General features: G+C 40.4%; 2 protein-coding genes across 15 annotated transcripts in view; one reads left to right on the forward strand and one right to left on the reverse strand.

The window, feature by feature from the left end:
- The window catches only part of FBXO16 (F-box protein 16), a 61,423-nt gene extending 59,932 nt beyond the window's left edge, over positions 1-1,491 (reverse strand). For 5 of the 11 annotated variants that reach the window (XR_005235254.2, XM_037983629.2, XM_037983635.2 and 2 more), the window contains exon 1: positions 1,185-1,484. Coding sequence is in view for 1 of the 11 variants with exons in the window: in XM_037983631.2 (XP_037839559.2) it covers positions 1,185-1,241 (57 nt within the window). In the remaining 10 variants the exon portion in view is untranslated. Of the gene's footprint in view, positions 1-1,184 lie in introns of all 11 variants that reach the window. The other 6 variants (XM_037983628.2, XM_037983637.2, XM_007962046.3 and 3 more) reach the window with 5 other exon arrangements.
- A 1,241-nt stretch (positions 1,492-2,732) lies between these two features.
- FZD3 (frizzled class receptor 3) overlaps positions 2,733-20,306 on the forward strand; it is an 84,004-nt gene continuing 66,430 nt past the window's right edge. The window contains exons 1-3 of one of the 4 annotated variants that reach the window (XM_073018020.1): positions 2,733-3,144; positions 10,946-10,989; positions 13,683-14,215. In XM_073018020.1, the coding sequence (XP_072874121.1) occupies positions 14,027-14,215 (189 nt within the window). In that variant the 5' untranslated portion in view covers positions 2,733-3,144; positions 10,946-10,989; positions 13,683-14,026. Of the gene's footprint in view, positions 3,145-5,191; positions 5,366-10,945; positions 10,990-13,682; positions 14,216-20,306 lie in introns of those variants that run through there. The other 3 variants (XM_007962049.3, XM_007962050.3, XM_007962051.3) reach the window with 3 other exon arrangements.

Genomic DNA, 20,306 nt, shown 5'->3' on the forward strand with positions numbered 1-20,306 from the left:
AATAGAAAAAATGACTACAGCAGTGGAAGTGGGGAGCAGTTTAAGGATTAAAACTTGTAGAAATGTTTGGGAGGCTGAGGTGGGTGAATCACTTGAGCTCAGGAGTTCGAGATCAGCCTGGGCAACACAGTGAAATCCCGTCTCTACCAAAAACAAAACAAAAACAAAAAATTAGCAGAGTGTGGTGGTGTGTGCCTATAGTACCAGCTACTCGGGAGGCTGAGGTGGGAGGATTGCCCTGGGAAGCAGAGGTTGCAGTGAGCCAAGATCATGCCACTGCACTCCAGCCTGGGGGACAGAGTGCGACCCCATCTTGAAAAACAAAAAAACCACCACCACCACCACCACAACTTGTAGAAATGTAGGCCAGGTGTGGTGGCTCATGCCTATAATCCACGCATTTTGGGAGGCTGAAGCAGGAGGATCTCTTGAGCCCAGGAGTTGAAGCCCAGGAATTCCAGACCAGCCTGGACAGTACAGCAAAATCCTATCTCTAAAAAAAAAAAAAAAAAAAAAAATTGCCAGGTGTGGGTGTGGCGGTGGGTGTCTGTAGTCCCAGCTACTCAAGAGGCTGAGGTGGAAGGATCGCTTGAGCCCAGGAGTTCAAGGCTGCAGTGAGCTATGACTGCACCACTGCAGTTCAGCCTGGGCAACACAGCAAGACCCCATCTCAAAAAACAAAAAAAAACCAACCAACCAAAAAAACCAAAAAACAAAACAAAACCCTTGTAGAATTGTAGAAATGTAGAGTGAAATTCAGAACATGATACTGGGCTCTGGGGTTATATGCAGAGTTCACTGAGTGTAATAGGATTGGGTCTGTCTGCTAACAGAATTTACTCATACACTGTAATATCATCAGACAAGGGAATCTAAAATTATTATCAGGAAATTATCAAGAAATAGGGTATGGGTAGATTTAAGTACGAATTCATCGTCCGCTTAACTAGTTTTTAAAAAGCAAGAACTATAATACAACGCAAAGAGCTAGTGCTTGGTAGGCATATAATATCTTAATATCTGTGGGTTGTTAATTTCACAAGTATGAATATCTGGCAGTTGCACTGTAGCCCAAATGAGAGGGTACAATGAAATCCCCAGGACCACTGACAAGGCTCATGAGAGACCCAGGAGCTTTCCAAAGAGAGTCTCCATCTTTTTCATGCACTGCCTACAGCTCTCACCTCTTTTAGCTTGTCTTCCTCTTCAAGTCTCGAGCGCTGACGTTGCCACAGTTGCATTAGGTCAGCTTTCCTCTGACTCCCTCCAGCCCCTCACCCCTCCCAGCTTCCAGCAAGCCCAATCACCGCCTATAAATCCCGTCGCTGGCATCCGGGGTCTCTTAGGCAACAATGTGTGGGCTCTTGATTGGCCGTGAGATCCAGGAGGGCTGGCTACAAAATTGGGCACGGGGATAAAATTAACAAGTGTGGCGGCCGAGAGCGTGGGAGGGACTGCAACGTCTCAATATAACCCGAGAATGAAGATGCGTCGAATCCTGAAACAAGCAGCGTTGAAAACCTTCATTCAAGACGTAGTGTGTCCCAAATCAGCCCTACCTACCTACGGAGCATGCCCAGTCACATTGTCCTGGTCACTCCGGAGCTGCGAAATGCAGGCTCCACTGTGCCAGGTTTTAAGAGTGGCCAACAGGTAAACAGAGGGTTGGAGGAAGAAGAATTCGAGACTGGTTCAATGAAATAATAGCACCTGCAACAGGAAGTGGAAGGATGGGGCCAGGAGGAATTGCCCAACACACAGACACACAAATGCTTAAATACAAATTTCAATTTATTGGATTATAGAATTCAGGCTGACTGACAGATACACCAGGGAACCAGCAGATGGCATGCCCTAATAAGAATAACTAAATTTGGGAACTCTTAGAATCCCGTCCAATTCATTAAATTTATTGAGCGCCTGTCTTGTAATAAGAAGCGAAATGGGAATACAAGGATAAAAAAGAAAGTGCAATATACAAATACCTAATGGAAGGCTCCCACGGTTAACAGCTGTTATAGAGTTATGAACAAGTGCTGAAGGATACCAAAAAGTTCAAAATTCCGGAACAGAGGTCCTTTGGTCAATGTAAATCAGGTCTTATAAGCAGCAGTGGACAACAACAAAAAGCAAAACAAAACAACAGCAAAAAAGACTTTCCTATCTTTGTTTCCCAAAACCAATAAGAAAGCATTCTCTGACTTAAATGTACAAACCCTGTGTTTCTGTTGTGTTTTATAGTTTTTATTTTTATTTTTTAGGGGACGGAGTTTTGCTCTTATTGCCCAGGCTGGAGTGCATTGGTGCGATCTCAGGTCACTGCAACCTCTGCCTCTCAGGTTCAAGCGATTCTCCTGCCTCAGCCTCCTGAGTAGCTGGGATTACAACCATTTGCCACCATGCCCGGCTAATTTTTTTGTATTTTTGGGGGAGACAGGGTTTCACCATGTTGGGCAGGCTGGTTTCAAACTCCTGACCTCAGGTGATCTGCCCGTCTCGGCCTCCCAAAGTGCTGGGATTACAGGAGTGAGCCACCGTGCCTGACCTGTTTTATAGTTTTTAAATAGGCACCATTTGTGTATCTCCAGTTTGAAAAGAAAAAGTGAAGCTCATAGAAGTTGTTGCTTTCCTTAGATTAAAATGGATCAGTAAGTGGCCAAACTGAAATTAGAACCTACGTTGTTTGAATTCCAGCCTAGGGATTTTTTCCACATGACCAGGTTGTACCTAAATGAATAAACAAAGCCTTGGGGAAAGGGGCGGTGAGGGGGTGGCCTGGGGGAGGTACTTAGATGCAATACTAAATTACCATGTATTACCAGTTAGCTTTTATGGTTTCAAAACGGGTTCATCCAGAAAGAGACCAGTTTTAACAATGTCGGGAGTGCTGTGTCTCTCTATGAAGTTCCCGCTCATTAAAGACTTCGCATTTGTGGTTACAACATGGAATGAAAGAGAGATGGGATCATAGAGAGCATCTCCTTTAGCCCTGTTGGATTTGAATATTTTCATTCCTGAAAAGAAGATCTCTTTCTTCTTGCCTCTCAACCAACACCTTCTGGGCCTCTTGTTGTCCTGCACCTCATCATCAGACTACTGTCCTCCCAAAAGAACCTGAGCCACACCGTCCACACTGTGTTCACAGTGAGTTCTCAATGTCTGACACTGCAACATTACTTTTTATTTATTTTTTTATTTTTAAGAGACAGGGATGGCTTTGTTGCCCAGGCCGCAGTGTAGCGGCACAACCATAGCTCACTACAGCTTTGAACTACTGGGCTCAAGCAATCCTCCCAGGCTAATTTTTTAATTTTTATTTTTGTAAAGACAGGATTTTGCTATGTTCCCCAGGCTGGTCTCCAACTCCGGGCTCAAGCGATCCTCTCTCCTCGGCTTCCCAAAATGCTGGGATTATAGGCCTGAACCACCTCACTCAGCCCCAAATATTAATTACTTTTAAGGGGGGCATTTCCAACATAAAGAAAAGTTTGGACACTTTCATAAGAAACATCCTTGATTCTCCACGGAGATTTTTAAAAAATGTTACATTTGTGTGGAGATTTTTAAAAAATGTTACATTTGTGTGTATTTCACAGATACAGGAGAAGCTTCTTTTGTCTCATTCCCAGGTCTCATTCCCTTCCCTGCCTGCCTAGAGGCAGTCATTGTCACGAAATTGGTGTGCAGCCTTTCTGTCCATTTTTATGCTTTTATTATATGTATGTTTGCCCTCATAAACATTGTATAGTATTGCTAGTTTGTTTTTTTTTCCTAAAGAGCCATAATCACTTATATATCTTGTGTCCCCCCCCACTCAATGTTCTTTTTCTGAGATTTAGTCATGCTGATACAGTGGTGATCATTTCTACGTCATTCCCACCTCCCGATGTTGAGCTATGATGTGTCCCATTCCTGACAGTCTTTACAGGATGGTGGCTAAATTGAATAAAAATGCACCTCGCAGCGCATCTCCGGAGGTTCCCCAGCTACAAGGGATCTGACACACACAGATTTCCCCCACACTATCTGCCCCCTCACTCACTCTCCACAGAGGCACCGCTGGCTCCAGAGGATACACTGCCCTGCCTAGAATCAACCTAAGAATCAATATTATTTTAAACATTGTTTACTGCATAAGTATTTACTTATTAGAGAAACTGAAACTGTCATTTCAGATCTCATTTATCATGCCTGTTCACACAGCTCACCTTCTGATGTGAAACACTAGGTCTAAGTTCAATACTCTTAAACATTTACTTAACACGTATCAAGCGCCTTTCTAAAAATAATTGTAAAACACACACAACGTAAATGCACCATTGTAACCATATTTAAGTGTACAATTCTAATAGTGCTAAGTCCATTCACATTGTTCAATTTCTTTAAGTTCTATGTGCTACCGAATGAACAAAATGATGCCCATGCAATCTAGGTTCACGAGGAACAAAAAAAGAAGAGAAAGAAACGGTTAAACAGTGCAGTGAAAAGAAAAACAGCCCTTTTCTTTTCATCCCAACAACAGGTTGGGATGAATCCAGGCCCTGTTGTTAAAACGCTGCATGGCTTTAGGTAAATCCTCTAACCTTTTGGGGCGTTCTTTTCCTCGTCTGAAAAATGAGAGGTTCAGTTTAGACGATCTTTAAGAATTCTTTCAGCTTTAAAGCCGCTTATGTAGAAAAGAAGAGGAGAAACATTTCCTAAGGAGCAAAAATTGGGGCGCGCACCAGTAACGACCAGCTCCACCTGTTTCCAAAGGTCTTGGCCAAGAGGCTATGAACTATCCCGGGCGAGTAGCCTGTCTGCCACGCTGCTTCGCGTGGACCTCTGTAGCAGGCCAGAGCTCCTGCACCCCATTCCACCCTCAGCATCCGGGCATCTGCCTCTTGAGCACCCCAAATCCCCAGGTCCGGAGGTCGGCACCTCTGGTTCTCAGACCAGGTGTAGGTGGTCCTGCAATCACACCTCCGCGCTCGCTCAGGGGAGGGAGTGCATTGCCAGGAGGCCCCCGAGTGCATCTCAGATTAGCGCCTCCAGGGCTGGGAACCAGCACGCCGGAGCAGGGCAGCTCCAGACGTCAATCAGGGCGAGAGGAAGACAACAACGAGACGCGCCGGGCCAGCCCGGTATGCCCAGGCTCCGGCAGGGAGCATTGGGCCGAGCGTGCTCAGTGCGCCTGCCCGGTGCGTGCGCGCGCGCTCGTGCGCTCGCTCCCCAGGCCACGCGCCCTGGCGCTCGCGAAAGCTCGCTGTCGCTGGGAGGCGCGCGGCGGCGGTCCTCCGCCGCTCCGGGTACCTGAGGGACGCGCGGCCGCCCTCGGCTGGCGGTGCAGCCCCCACCGCTTTGGAGCCAGACGCCGGGGTCTGAGGTGAGCCCCCCGAAGCGTGTGGGCCCCTAGGCCGGGGCAGCGGGAGAGGGAGCGGAGAGTGTGGAGCCCGCGGACGCGCCGCGCCGCTGCCTGCTGCTCCGCCTCAGCCCGCGCCGAGGAGCCAGCAGCAGCCCGGCGCCTCCTCCTTAGGGATCGTTCCTCTCGTCGCGGCCACAACAAAAGCCTTGGGCACCGGGCTGTGGCGGGCGGCGGAGCGGGGGCCTGGGCCCGCGGTGGCAGCGGGGGGCCTCGGGGACGCCTAGTTTGGGGCTGAGGGCTGAGGGGGGAGCTGCCCCTGGAGACGGTTAACCCTGTCCGCCCTGAGCCCGCGCTCGGCAACCTGTGCGAGTGTGGACCGCGGTTCTCTCGCCTCCACCCCGGCCCAGACCCTGCGCGACTGGGAGAGGGGCCTGGCCGGAACCGGCGGCAGCGCGGGGCGCCGGGGGGCGTGGGCGGAGGACAATGCGCCGGTGGCTCCCTGCAGCCCGAAGCGGGCGCCGCCAGGCTCCCGGCCCCGGCTCGGGTCAGCTTCGGGCCCACCTTTGCCTGCCCACGCCTGAAAGTTTCCCCGCCGGTCCGTCAGTTTGCAAAATCCTTGCTCCCTTCCGCGAGCTTCCCCCGGCTGCCCCCTCCGCGGGCTGTGGTTTTGCCGTGGGGTGGCCACTGCTGGATGCCCGAGGGTCCGCATCTGAAATCAAGCTGTTGTGAAATAGCCTGCAAGGTTAAGGAGCCTTGTGTCCTTTCAAGACTTGTGAACATTTTCCTAGAGGTGTTTTACATCCTAGGAGTCTTGAGTTCGATCCCTCTGTTGTAAGATAAGCCAAGGGGGCTCTTCTTGGCTTTGTTTTTAAGAACAAAAGCACGTGCTATGAATTGAGGCAGAGGAGTAGACTTCAGATTTAGAGAGATCGGCCCCATGAAGGAGGTTCGGCGGTTTGCCCAGTGTAGAATGACTCTCTGAATTTTGGTCCCCATCTGGATTGAGGGAGATGCAGCAGCAGTACAGCAGAGCAGCCACATCAGTGACTGCTATGGGAAAGTGTTCAGACACAGCTTCATCTTAGAGAAGTAATTCTGATCGGGAATGCTTATTGATGGGAATTGAGTTACTTTGTAAAGCCAGTATGATATGAGCAAGGAAACAAAGACCTGACCACCCCTGGGGATGTTACCTCCTTCCCTCATCCTCCTTTAGTCCTTGGTGGTGTGCTGGTGCCGTTCCTGCATTTTCGTCTGGAAAAGGAATAGAAATCCTTAGTTCTATTATTAAGAAGTGGTTACTCCTGAAGATAATGCTTTCCGTCTTTACCTTTAAACAAATCAATACTATCTTTTTCCTCCAGAAAAAAAGAAAACCCACAAAGATTAAAAAAAAAAAAAATCAGAGTCGGAGAGCCTAGGAAAGAGGTGTAAGAGCTTGACTGGGCGGGGCTGGAAGGATAGAGCTGAAGATAAAGTATAACTAAGAGGCAGCCCTTCTACTATACCCTCCTCCCACCCCATTGTTTGATACTGTTAGGAAAATAAGTAAATTACGGGTAAAGCCTATCATTCTGCCCTCTCTTTCCTCCTATCCTTTTTCCCTCATCCACTACTAAAATTCTGTATCTCCATTTCTCCTAAATCTGTAAAAGCGTCCCATTTATAAAAGGAGAAGAAGGACAATGAGCCGTTTCCTCATCCTAGCTACTCTATGTTTCTGAGCTTTATTTTGTGCTTTGAACATTCAGGTGGATATTTCTTGGGAGTTCCGTGATTGAGATATTTGAAGTAGAGAGGGCTAAGGGAATTTAATAGCAAAGTGCACATTCTTTCTTTGTATAGAACAAAGTGAAAGCTTTATCACTGGGGAAGGAGAGAGGAGTTTTTTACTCACAGTAAGTTGTCTGTTTCCCAGGAAACAGACTTAAATTTCATATTAGTTTGATAGTGAAACTCTAAGATATTAAACTTTTTCTGAGTATGTGAGTTTGTTGATGTTAAGCTGCTGTTGACTTTCTTCTCCTTCAGAGACAGATAGTAGGAAACAATTCATACCCCTTCTTTGAGCGGTTTTGGCTTGAAGTTTTTTTTTTTCCTATCCCCAGAATTCTAGAATTATGCATGATTAAAACTGCAGCTGTGCACAAAAATAAAAAGAATGATTTTGAAAATATGTACTGGATAAATTATTCAGCATAGATTGGAGGAAAATGTGTGGTAGAGTCTCGAGGAAAGAAATTAGATTTTCAGTAGTGATATTTCTATAATGCTAGGAACAAGTGAAGTGTAACAGCTTCTTACTGGCTAGGAAAGAGTTTTACCTACTATGTCAAAAAATCAATTTCCTCTTTTTGCTTTCCAGTTCATCATGTTGGGAACTATTGACAGTTTGGTATATTCAAGGAATGTATTGCACATGAAGTTTGAGATGAATATAACTAGGCTAGTGGGCCTGAAAACCAAACCCTGGTCCCCAGATTTTATCTCGTTAAAATAATTCCGTAGTCAAAGCATGTAAACCATACAGCCTTGTTAAGGGGGGTGGAAAGCAGGGGCGTGGTATTAGAGAATTTTTTGATAGCAGATTTAAGAGAAGCTGGGCTGAAATTTCAGCCCATTTTAAAGTCCAGAATCTATCTGTCTCTTAACTTTTCAGTTTTATTTTCAGGTCAATTTTTAAAGATCTTCTGTCTTCTTTAGTCTTAGTAATTAATAATTTCTAAATTGAACTGAACTTTGATGCCTACCATTCATTTAAATTTTTAACCTAGATGGATTTACTTTTCCTCTGTGTGCGTGTGTGTGTGTGTGTGTGTTTTAAGCCTTAATCACTTAACACATTGGAAGATTAAGTTATTTGTTGTAATCAGTAGATGATGACAAATGGACTTCAAACATTAGATGAAGTAGGAAAGTTTAGAAAAGAGATTCTCTGAGATCAGTAGGAATCTAGGTCCTGTGAATTAAATATGAAGCTATATAAACTTTCTTGTAGCAACCAGTAGGCAAAGGGCCAAAGACTATATAGACTTTAAGAAAAGGGAAGTACCATTTGAGCAATGAGTGTTCGCTGAGTGTATATTTTGTCTAACAAGACAATAATTTTCTTAAGAGAAGGAACTGCTATTTAGAGATAGTTATTGCTAACCCTTGCAATGCGTTCTTGAAAACGTGTCTGAAAAAAGACAAAGAATACTCCTCCTGTTCCCTCTGTAGGCACTGTGTAACTAGCATTTACTTCTTGAGACAACCTTTAGATGATCTTTCTCAAGTTGAAATGCAAAATGTTACCTGCATTTATCAGGTGTCAAGAAAATGAATTCTCAACAGAACAATGAAATGGAGGCCTATCTGTAGAGAAAGTGTAAATTGGAATAGAGTTGCTGAACATAATCTTTTGTTGCAGAGCCCCTTTGACAAACCCTTAGGGCCCACTTCTCTCATCATCCTTTCTTCTGGGATTCAGTCTGCTTTCCTCTTCCCAGTTGCCACCTCCTGCGTTTCCCACCAAGTTTTTTGGTTCACATTTTGCAGCCAGCCTGGGAAGACGGTCTTCCAAGATTGGAATCCCTTCTCTTTATTGCTGTCTTTCAGGAGAAATACTTAGTTTATTTTATTTTAAAGACTTTTTGTCATCAAAAGAAACCTGATAAATAATGGTTGGGAAATATAAATTCCTAATGTTGTACATTCATAAAAATAGAAATGTGTAAACTTTAAAGTATCTAGTCCTTTTTGTTTTCTGATGGGATGTTAACCAAGTAACTTAGTCTGAAATCAGCTTTCCAGATATTCTGTATTGCTCTATGGAGAAGTGAATGTGTCTCTTTTCCCATACAAAGGGCATGAGCAACTGTTGCATAGCATTCACTTTTTGCAGGGCCCTCACCCCTGAAGTTGCTCACTCCAATTATGTTAATCTAGTAGGTCCCCCCTTTGTTTTTCCAGTTGATATACTGCAGTTTCTTATAATAAAAAAAGAAGATAATATCAATAAGAACGCCCCAAACAACTCTTAACCTTTATTTAATGACTTGCTACGTTTGGATAGGATCTCTTTGGCCAGAATCTTTACTATGTCCTGCAAATCTGGAACTTCAACTTACAACTTTTCCATGGATGACCTTACCTTAGGAAAAATGGCATGCTCACATGATTGTGATTAGAAGCAGATAATTCATTATGTTATTGAAGACATCTTATTTGGAATGTTTATCAAAAGTTTAAATTTTTTTATTTTATTTAATTTTTTTGAGACAGGGTCTCACTTTGTCACCCAGGCTGGAGTGCAGTAGTACAGTCTCTGCTCACTGCAACCTCCGCCTCCCACGTTGAAGCAATTCTCGAGCCCTTCCTGAGTAGCTGGGACTACAGGCGCAAGCCAGCTACCTTTTGTATTTTTAGTAGAGACAGGTTTTTGCCATGTTGGCCAGGCTGGTCTGAAACTCCTGGCCTCAAGTGATCGGCCCGCCTTTGTCTCCCAAAATGCTTGGATTACAGGCGTGAGCCGCTGCGCCCAGCCAGGAATGTTTATCAAAAGTTTTTAAGTTGTGCATACCATTTGATTCAGTTGATTGGTCATCTGATTTTTTTTAGTATTGAAAATCAGATTTTGACTCTTACTAAATTGATCATCACTGATTTGCTTTTCTTACTAGGTACGGTAAAGCAGTAATGTGTTCCTTGGCTTGTTGCTTAATTAGTAGTCAATAAACCAGTCATTTCACTAGTAGTTTTTCTTGTCAGCTAGTCAGCACACATTTATAGATTGAGCAGAGTTAATTCATACACAAAATAATGCATGATAGGTTCTTTAACAAAATTCCATAAAGCATTTAATATTTTATTTTTAAACAATCGAAATAGTTTTACTATATTACGTGTACATATATTTTTTCTGACAAAATGGGCTATATACATATACTGTTTTGTAAACTGCTTTTAAATTTTATTTTTTATTTATTGTTACTATCTTACCATATCCACAAATACAGGTTTATGCTCATCATTTTTAGTAACTATATAATATTCCATCATGTGTTTATACCATAATTTATTTAACCAGTTTCTTATTGGTAGACGTTCAGGTTGTTTCCAACTTTTAGGTTTTTTTTTTTTAATTGTTGTAAATAGTGTTACACTAATATTTTGGTTGTGCATCATGTGTACTTATGTGTTTACTTAGAATAAATTATAAGATAGATTTGCTGATGAAATTGTGTACATTTTAAGGGCTTTTGATGTAAGTAGCCCCCCCTTTTTTTTTAAAGTACCAACTAGTTTACTATTAGCATTTGAAAATGTTGAAATGTTGAAGGTGTTCTTTACCCTGTACTCCCACCCTTTACTATGTTCTATCATTATTGTTTTTTCCCATCTGATTGGCAAAAATCTTACCTCACATTTGCATTTTTTATTAGTGAAGTTGAATATCTTTTCATATGTTTCTTGGCTACTTGTCTTTCTTTTGTAAATTTATGTCTTTTGCTTATGTTTCTATTAAAATGTTATCCCCTATCTGCTTTTATTTTTAAAATTCATTTTATGTATATAATTATATAAATGATACCTTTATTCTTTTTAATTATTCTGTTCTAGGATAGCATTTCTCAAGACCTGACGTGGAGCACTTGTAACCTGAGGTAATCATTAGAATGCATATCATTCTCCAGGATTCAGATTTCTGGGAGAATCCATGAATCTGCTACACTTTAAGATTAGAGAACTGCTATTTTGGGGGAAATGAAAATTCTTTAACACCTGTACTTTGCCTGTTTTCTTTTTGTCTCACTGAATTCCACTGCTGTTTTTTCCCTTCTTTTAATAATCATAAACTACAGTCTTTCTGTATCAAGATTATTGTCGTTTCACAGCTGAACAGTAGATTTTACAATAGCATCTTGGTACATGGTAATTTGAATGTCATAGTACATAAGGAAGCACTTTTATAAGAAGGTGGGATGCTTTACTTGCAAGTGAGGCAAAAGGAATAAAAGAGGAAACCAGGTAAAATAGATGGAGTAGGCAGAATGTGGGGGGACATATCAGCTAGTTTTAAAAGCTGAATGAGATATTGCTCAGTTTCTTCCTCAGGTTTTATGTGGTAGTAGTCTTTGAACCATTGATTTGAAACCCCTACCTGCTTGAAAAATAGATTAGTTTAAATGAAATTTTTGAAATTTTTGGTGTTACTATATACATATTCAACAGGGAGTAATGTTCCCTTTAATTTTTTTTTAGTTGCAGGCAGATGAATATGCTGCATAAGCAATAAACAACAAAGACTGAACTTACATGGATGTTTTAATACTACAATCAAATAAAACTTCCAACAGTTATTTGACGTATTTAATGATATGCATAGTTGTTACTGTGCTGCATGGTAATTAAGATAAATATGTTTTTAACTATGGTTAATATCAGTTTTCTTTTCTTTTTTTTTTGTGACGGAGTTCCGCTCTTGTTACCCAGGCTGGAGTGCAATGGCGCAATCTCAGCCCACTGCAACAGGAGCCTCCCAGGTTCAACAGTTCTCCTACCTCAGCCTCCCGAGTACCTGGGACTACAGGTGCCTGCCACCATGTCCGGCTAATTTTTTGTTTTAATAGAGATGGGGTTTCACTCTGTTGGCCAGGCTAGTCTCGAACTCCTGACCTCGTGATCCACCTGCCTCAGCCTCCCAAAGTGCTGGGATTACAGGCATGAGCCACTCCGCCCAGCCCAGTATCAGTTTTCTATAGGCAGACCTCCACATTTGTGGGGAGAGAAAAAATGTGGCAGGCCAAGAATCTGTTTCAGAAATTTCTGATGTAGAACATGAGGAGCTTTGGGGCTTTTTGAGCAGGGTTTACTTTTAACCTTAGTTTCCTAATTCTAGGGACCATACACTTTTCTTTTCCCTTCCGTTAGTTAAGACCATCTGCTAGAGGGAGAAATTGGGAAGATTCAGCCATTGTTTTACTTTCTCCAAATAGTTTTCTGCCTGGTAACTGAAGCTTGGGACACAGAGTTCCCAATCATTGATAGTTAATGCACAAAGGATAGTTTCTTTCCCCGCTTAGGCCAAAGCAGTTCCAGGTCCCACAATCTAAGTTATTATAGGTGCTAGTATTTGAGTTGTCCTGCTAATCTGGGGCTTTGAGAATTTCTGAACCTGAATTTCTCATCTTTTCCCAACCTAGGCTCTCCACAACAAACATAAAACTATCCAATGCGTATGAAACAAATTGAAATAAAAGCAAAGTTAACATCGTTACTAAACCAAATCGAAATGTGAGAGCTTAGAATATGCCTTTTTCATACCAGACCTGCCTTCCACTCCACCCATACCCTCTCAGCTCCAATTGAGAATCACACATATGTTTGCCCCTGGAGAAGTACATACAAGTTAGAAATTCTAAAGCTCCGTGGAAACAATAACTGGGAATTATTCTTATTTCTGCTGTGACTTTTTAGGGATGATTTCTATTCTCTGTGCAGCATGGCTGTGTGTAATGACCATTCGTTGATGAAATATTTCTTAGTGCTACATCTGTGTTGTTAAATTTTTGTACTATCTAAAATATAATGTAATATTGTGAAAATTTGCTAGTATTTTAGAACCTTCTATTGTCAGTTCAGTATTGGTTGATAGAGGTAGCATTTGTATAAACTAATTCAGTGATTAAAATGTCTAATGTTTAATACTGCTTTACCATTTATAAAGTACCTTTATGTTCCTTGTCTTATGATTCACTCATATCATCCCTGTGAGTGAGGTGGTATTGGAATCATTTTCAAGAAGAAAAATTCTGGGTGCATGGAAGTTAAGTGGAATGTTTACATTCATACAGCTAGCAAGAGACTTGAATCTGTATCGTTTGACTTATTTTTCAGACCACTTTCACAGATGTTTTCTGCTACATCAGTTAATGCAAAAATATACTGTTAAAGATTAAAACACATACAATTTTAAGTTCAATAATTTAGGTTATAAGCATAATATTTATATTTTAAATAAAATTCAAGACAATAGCGTAAGAATTTTTCAAAATGAATCAGTTATATATTGTGACTGATGAAAAATTGCCATTATAGATGAAAAGTTAAACCATGTGTTGTATAAGCAACTGAGGGGAGAAATTAAATTTGCATTTAAATGCTGTTTAAGGATCATTTTAGTGTAGCTATAGCGTAAATGATAAAATAGAAAAATTATATCCTTATAAAGTACCCACATATTGTTAACTATTAGGTCAGTGTAATATCTCTCATCAAAGATTATTAATGTCAAGTCCATAATACTTTGAGAGGAAATGACTAATTTCTCCTATTTTTTTAAAATAATACTTTTCAGATATTTCAGTAGAAGGAAGAAATAGCTCTTCTCCTAAGATGGAATCTGTGGTTTGGGAATGTGGTTGATCAACTTGATATGTTGGCCAAATGTGCCCCATGTAATAAAATGAAAAGAAGAGACAAGATGATGTCATTTTCCCATATTGTGAAACCAAAAACAAACGCCTTTTGTGAGACCAAGCTAACAAACCTCTGACGGTGCGAAGAGTATTTAACTGTTTGAAGAACTTAACAGTAAGATATAGAAGAAGTACCTTCGAGCTGAGACCTGCAGGTGTATAAATATCTAAAATACATATTGAGTAGGCCTGATCATCCGAATCTCGTTCAGACCCAGGAAGGATGGCTATGACTTGGATTGTCTTCTCTTTTTGGCCCTTGACTGTGTTCGTGGGGCATATAGGTGGGCACAGTTTGTTTTCTTGTGAACCTATTACCTTGAGGATGTGCCAAGATTTGCCTTATAATACTACCTTCATGCCTAATCTTCTGAATCATTATGACCAACAGACAGCAGCTTTAGCAATGGAGGTAAGACTTGGTCTATTCTTTGATGTATCTTAGTGAATGACTCTTGTGTTGTCCCATCAGCCAATCTAATGAATGTGTTTGATAAACAACAGGAAAATAATATGCTATTTTAAATTATGTCTTATACATTTAAAAATTTATATGTTTTGCTTCAGACTAGATCGAAGAATTCACATTTGGTGAATGTTACTGTTATATTTTAGACATTATACTTTTATAAAGAAATTTGAAATACCAGAACATGGGAAATAATAGCCATTCAGAAGTTTAAAATTTAAGAATAACTCCCAAGCAGTGAAAAAGTTTTTGTCAATGCGAATTATCTGTTCTTGATCTCTCAGAATTTTATGAAAGTTTGCTGCCTTATTTGAATTTTTTTAATGGTAATTCTTCAGACAGTTCTTAATTATTTTAATTTAGAAACTATTTCAAATTTACGAACTGTGGACACATTAATTGATATAGTTAATAATAGGTTTAAATAAGGGTATATATATCTATAATGGTTTTAGAATTGAGGACAGGGATATATATATACCAGATAAGAACTGGGAGGCAGTAAACAGTGGTGGTATTAAGAATAGACTTTGAGGTAGACAAACCTGAGTTTGAATTCTACATCTACCACTTTCTAACTGTATACTTTGGCCACGTTATATGAACTTTCTCACCACTTTCTCACCATAGTTTCTTTGCTTGTAACTTAGAGACTTCTGTAAGGTACAAAGTGAAAATCCATGTATAGTACTTGGCACATAGTAAGTACTCTATAAGTGATAGCTTTTACCATTTGTTCATATTCTCATATTAGCAAGGCTACCTGATATAATTTAGAGGGAATGCTTGATACATTAGACTTCAGCCTGTTTCCATAGTGCTTTCAGCAAATGAAAGCCTATGTTTTAGAATTCTTCATTTTATAGTAAAATCGAAAAACCTAAGTCTGAGAAAATTTGTAAGATTATTATTCATATATTTTGAAATGAGGAGGGCGTCTTATATATTCCACATATTTGAAAATGCTGTAGATGTTGAACAAAACATTTTTTGCTTTTCCTCTGAGTACACGAGGTCTAAGTGGTTGAAGAGAGAGATTTGGTGTAGGCTATCAGATTAGGATATATAAAAATGGGTATTGGTTTAATACAATAAGTTGGTTCCAGGTATAGTAGTCTTTGCTATGTATTAAAGCTATTGATTTCTCACAGAAAATTGAATTAGAAACATTTTTATGTCTGGTATCATTTTAAATCATAACTCCTTTGGAAAGCAAATAGGTTAATAAGAAGCAGGTCATAAAGATGCTTGTCCTGACTTGGGTTCAACTTTTGGCTCTGCCATGTAGTAGGTTTAAGACTTTGGACGAATTACTTAACAAACTCCTGATCTTTGTTTTCTTCATTTGTGAAAATGCTGTATATGATGTACCTTGAAGGGCTGTTAGGATTAAATAAGAGATTTATAAAGTAGCTAGCACAATGCATCATACACAATAGGTGATTTGCAAATATTAATTCTATTCCAAATTCCATTTCTAAATCATCTAAAGGGAAGTACTAGAAACACCACATATTTGCTCCAGTGAATTTGCATCCCTCCTTGTAGGTTCATGGGGCATTCATTCATAGTGATAGCGTGATAGGCCCTCTCTGCCTTCTCAAATATACACAGGTAGTCTAGATATTTCAGTGACAATGGGGTTGCCTCTGTTTGAATTTCAGACATTCTAGGGAGAACACCTAAGTGAGTAATAGTTTCTAAGAGAAGGTTCTAATGACTTGAAGTAATGTTGGGAATAGTTGCATATTGCATGGTTATCATATCAGGACAGTGATGCCACTGGCTGAAAGAATAATCAAACACAGTTTGAGAGTGTAACATTTCTTTAATAGCAAATGACGTGGAAGTTCAGCAGACAACACAGCCTGTTCAGTGCTGCTGATGACTCTCTCCACCTCCATCCCTCTACTGATCCAGGAACCAGCTTAGCAGGCACAAGTAATTGGAGCAAACCCAGCACATTCTTGAGTGTTTGCTGTGAGACTGGATGAATTCAAAGACAGTTTCCTAGGTGTAGCATCTTTCAGCAGGCCCCAGGCTTTAAGCCTGCCTAGAGTCCATTCCTTTTTTCTTTTATTGTGTGTTTTTTTTTTTCTTTTGAGACATGTTCTCACTCTGTGGCCCACACTGGAGTGCTATGGTGCAGTCATGGCTCACCACAGCCTCAACCTCCCAGGCTCTGGTGATCCTCCTGCCTCAGCCTCCCAAGTAGCTGGGACTACAGGTGTGTGCCACCACCCCTGGCTAATTTTTTTGTATTTTTTTTAGAGACAAGGTTTTGCCATGTTGCCCAGGCTGGTCTTGAACTCCTGGGCTGAAGTGATCCACTTGCTTGGGCCTGCCAAAGTGCTCGATTATAGGTGTGAGCCACTGCGCCTGGTTGGAGTCCATTCCTTTACTGTTTTGTGAGTTAAAATGAGTGCCTGGAACACAATGGTATGTGGGCAGTAAGCTAGATTAGCCACAAAGAGGGGAACAGAATCTGGGTTACTTTAAATTTTATTCACAATCAAGTTGGATTTCTTGCATCATGTCTGCAGGGTTCATACTCTGTACTTTTATTGAGATTGGGACATGTTTAGATGGGTAAGTGTCAATCCATTAAGTTAGAAAAGAAGATTCTTGCTAATATGTTTATTTCTTTATCTCTGCCTTCCAAAACATGCACATCGATATACAAATATACATGCTACATTCTTCTAAGTTGTTAACTTGATGTTCTCTTTTCCCCCTGGGTATGAGTAGCTTTTGATAGGAAAAAAAATTCTCACTTCTGAGCCTTCCAAACCATTTTGAGCTGTCCAAATTGCTAAGTAAAGTTTTGGGAACTGTTCAGCATGGAGCAATAATCAACAAATGTCAGTAGCAATCTTTACTGAGCCACCTATTATCAAGTATTTACGACTCTAGTGGTAATAAAAGAGATCTGGGCAGGCTTTTCCTCATACTGAATAGTTGAACCAAATTGGCTAGAATGGGAACAGATTAGTGTAAGAAGCACTAGAATAGGGATAGGAGACTTGTATTCTGTCACTAACTAGGTTTGAGACCTCTTTGTGTTGATTTCCAATAGGAAGTAAATTTTTTCTCCTGCCATTTTATAGGGTTATTGTTAAGATCAAGTGAGATAAGTGGCATTTATGTTAAAGAATTTTGAAAAGTTAAAGTGCTGTGTGAATACAGAGCATTATTCTTTGTTGCCTGTCACCCTGTTTTTTAATTTCAGTTAGTGTGTGAAACGAGCAATCTTTAATCTCTTTGGGAGGCTGATTGCTTGCCCCTCCCCACCCCGTATAAGAGGAAAGTAGGCCTCTCTATAGGATAATCAGAGGAAAAATTCCTGGGATGGTTTGTGTTTGCCTCCATTTCCTGTTTTCCTTTGTCATTCTCATTAAAGATATTTTTATGATTTAAGGTTTTCTTATAATGGGAGCATGGGAATCTGGCAGTGAAATAATCCTAGTAGGAACACAGAGCTTAAAAGCTTGAACATCCTGTATCTTTTATGGTTCATTAAGAACCAAGTATGTTTGAACCAGTTTCCCAGTTATCCAAACTCAAATTTGAGCTTTTTACTAAAAAACTTTATTATGGTAATGTTCAGAATATACAAATAGAATAATATAATGAAATGCCATGTATCCAGCATCTAGCCTTAAACATTACCAACTCGTAGCTAGTCTTGTTTCATTATCACTGCACGCCCTTCTGGGTCACCTTGAAGCAAATCCCAAATATCAAAATTTAATCCACAAATATTTTGGTATATATCTCTGAAAAGTAAGGTCTCTTTGAAAATATATGAACACAATACCTTTATTTCTTTATCAGTGTCAAGTATCAAATTAATGTTCAAATTACTCTTGCATATTCCACAATTTTTTTTCATATTGGCTTTTTCTAATCAGGGTTCATACATTGCATCCGATTGATATCTCTTAAGTCTGTTTTAATTTATAGGTTTTCCTTTCCTGTTCCCCTTTTTTCTTGTAATATATTTGTCTTATAGAGTTTCCCATAGTCTTTATTTTGCTGATTGCATCCCTGTGGTGGTGTTTACCATGTCTCTGTCTCATTTATTTTTGTAAACAGGCACTGTAGAAGCTTGGTTTGACACCAGTTTGGTTTTTTATTGTTGTTTTGGAAGGAATACTTCATAGGTAGCTAACATACTCCTGCCAAGAGCACATAATATTAAGTTGTTACTCTTTTTGTAAATGTTAGCAGCCATTGATGATTTCCTAGACCAATAGTTTTGTTAGGGGTTAGCAACATGGTGATATTCTAATTCTGTTACCCTTTCTTCATTTCTTAGCTGGAATATTTGGAAGCTTCTCATTGACTATTGGATTACTTTCTTGTATAGTTTATATAAGAAAGATAGGATAAGTGCTTCCGTGTTCCCCCTTTATTAGTTTTTAGAATAATTAGTTGATTCCCAACCATCCATCAAAGGTGACCAGTGAGGGTTCTTTTTTTTTTTTTTTTTTTTTTTTTTGGTTTAAGTTTCATTGTGAACTCAAGGTTGTTTTTTTTTTTTTTTTTTTTTTTTTTTTATAACATATTTGATGTTTTAAATCTATCACAGTGATTATTGAGGCCCAGAATATTCCATGTTTGGTAGTGGGAGCCTCTACATGGTAGCTCCTGAGTGTTTTATTTTTGAGACAAGGTCTTGCTCTGTCACCCAGGCTGGAGTGCAGTGGAGCAATCATAGCTTGCTGTAGCCTCAAGCTCCTAAGCTCAAACAATCCCCCTACCTCAACCTCCAAAGTAGGGACTACAGGTACATGCCATCATGCCTGGCTAATTTTAAAGAACTTTTTTTTTTTTTTTGTAGAGACAAGGTCTCACCATGTTGCCCAGGCTGGTCTTGAACTCTTGGCCTCAAGCTATCCTCCTGCCTTGGCTTCCCAAAGCATTGGGATTACAGGCATGAGCCACTGCACCTAGCCCTCCTTAGTGTTTTTGATACCACCCTAATGATATTTAATAGTTTCTTTTCTTTCTGGTGTGATTCAAGCTCACTTCATAAAATTCTGCATCAAACCCTGAATCATCAATTTCTCTAGGAAGCACTGGTTCCTTTTATTTTGGAAATGATAGAATTAAGAGATCACTATCTGGGTGCTAAGTCTGTTGATACTAAGTCATTTTTAGGCCTTTTCATGAACACAGCTAGGGAATACTTTTTTTTTAAGAGAAAGTCAATCATAAATTTATACTGATACTTGCGATTCAAGTAATATTGCAGGATGTTGTTTTTTGAGACAAGGTCTTGCTTTGTCACCCAGGTTGAAGTGTAGTGGCACAATCACGGCTCACTGCAGTCCTAATCTCCCAGGCTTAATTAATCCTCCTACCTCAGCCTCCTGAGTAGCTGGGACTACAGGTGCATGCCACCATGCCTGGCTAATTTTTGTGTTTTTTGTTTGTTTGTTTGCTTGTAGAGACAGGGTTCACCATGTTGCCAAGTCTGGTGTCGAACTTTTGTTCTCAAGCTATCCACCAGCCTTGGCCTCCCAAAGTGCTGGAATTACAGATGTGAACCACCATGCCTGGCTATGGATTTTATTTAGCATCTTTAAATTCATTTTTGTTTCTCTATTCTCTTATCCTCAAGTTTATTATACACATACATTATAGATTTTCAGAATAATATTAGTAATATTATTACTAACAATGATTACAGCAAGCAGTTTAAGATTTCTTTATACTTCTTTTTGTCCTTTAGGGACAAAGATTTCTTTTTTTTTTTTTTTTTGAGACGGAGTCTCACTCTGTCGCCCAGGCTGGAGTGCAGTGGCCGGATCTCAGCTTACTGCAAGTTCCGCCCCCCCGGGATCACGCTATTCTCCTGCCTCAGCCTCCCGAGTAGCTGGGACTACAGGCGCCCGCCACCTCGCCCGGCTAGTTTTTTGTATTTTTTAGTAGAGACGAGGTTTCACTGTGTTAGCCAGGATGGTCTCGATCTCCTGACCTTGTGATCCGCCCATCTCGGCCTCCCAAAGTGCTGGGATTACAAGCTTGA

This window comes from Chlorocebus sabaeus, chromosome 8, assembly GCF_047675955.1.
Source record: "Chlorocebus sabaeus isolate Y175 chromosome 8, mChlSab1.0.hap1, whole genome shotgun sequence".
NCBI lineage: Eukaryota > Metazoa > Chordata > Mammalia > Primates > Cercopithecidae > Chlorocebus > Chlorocebus sabaeus.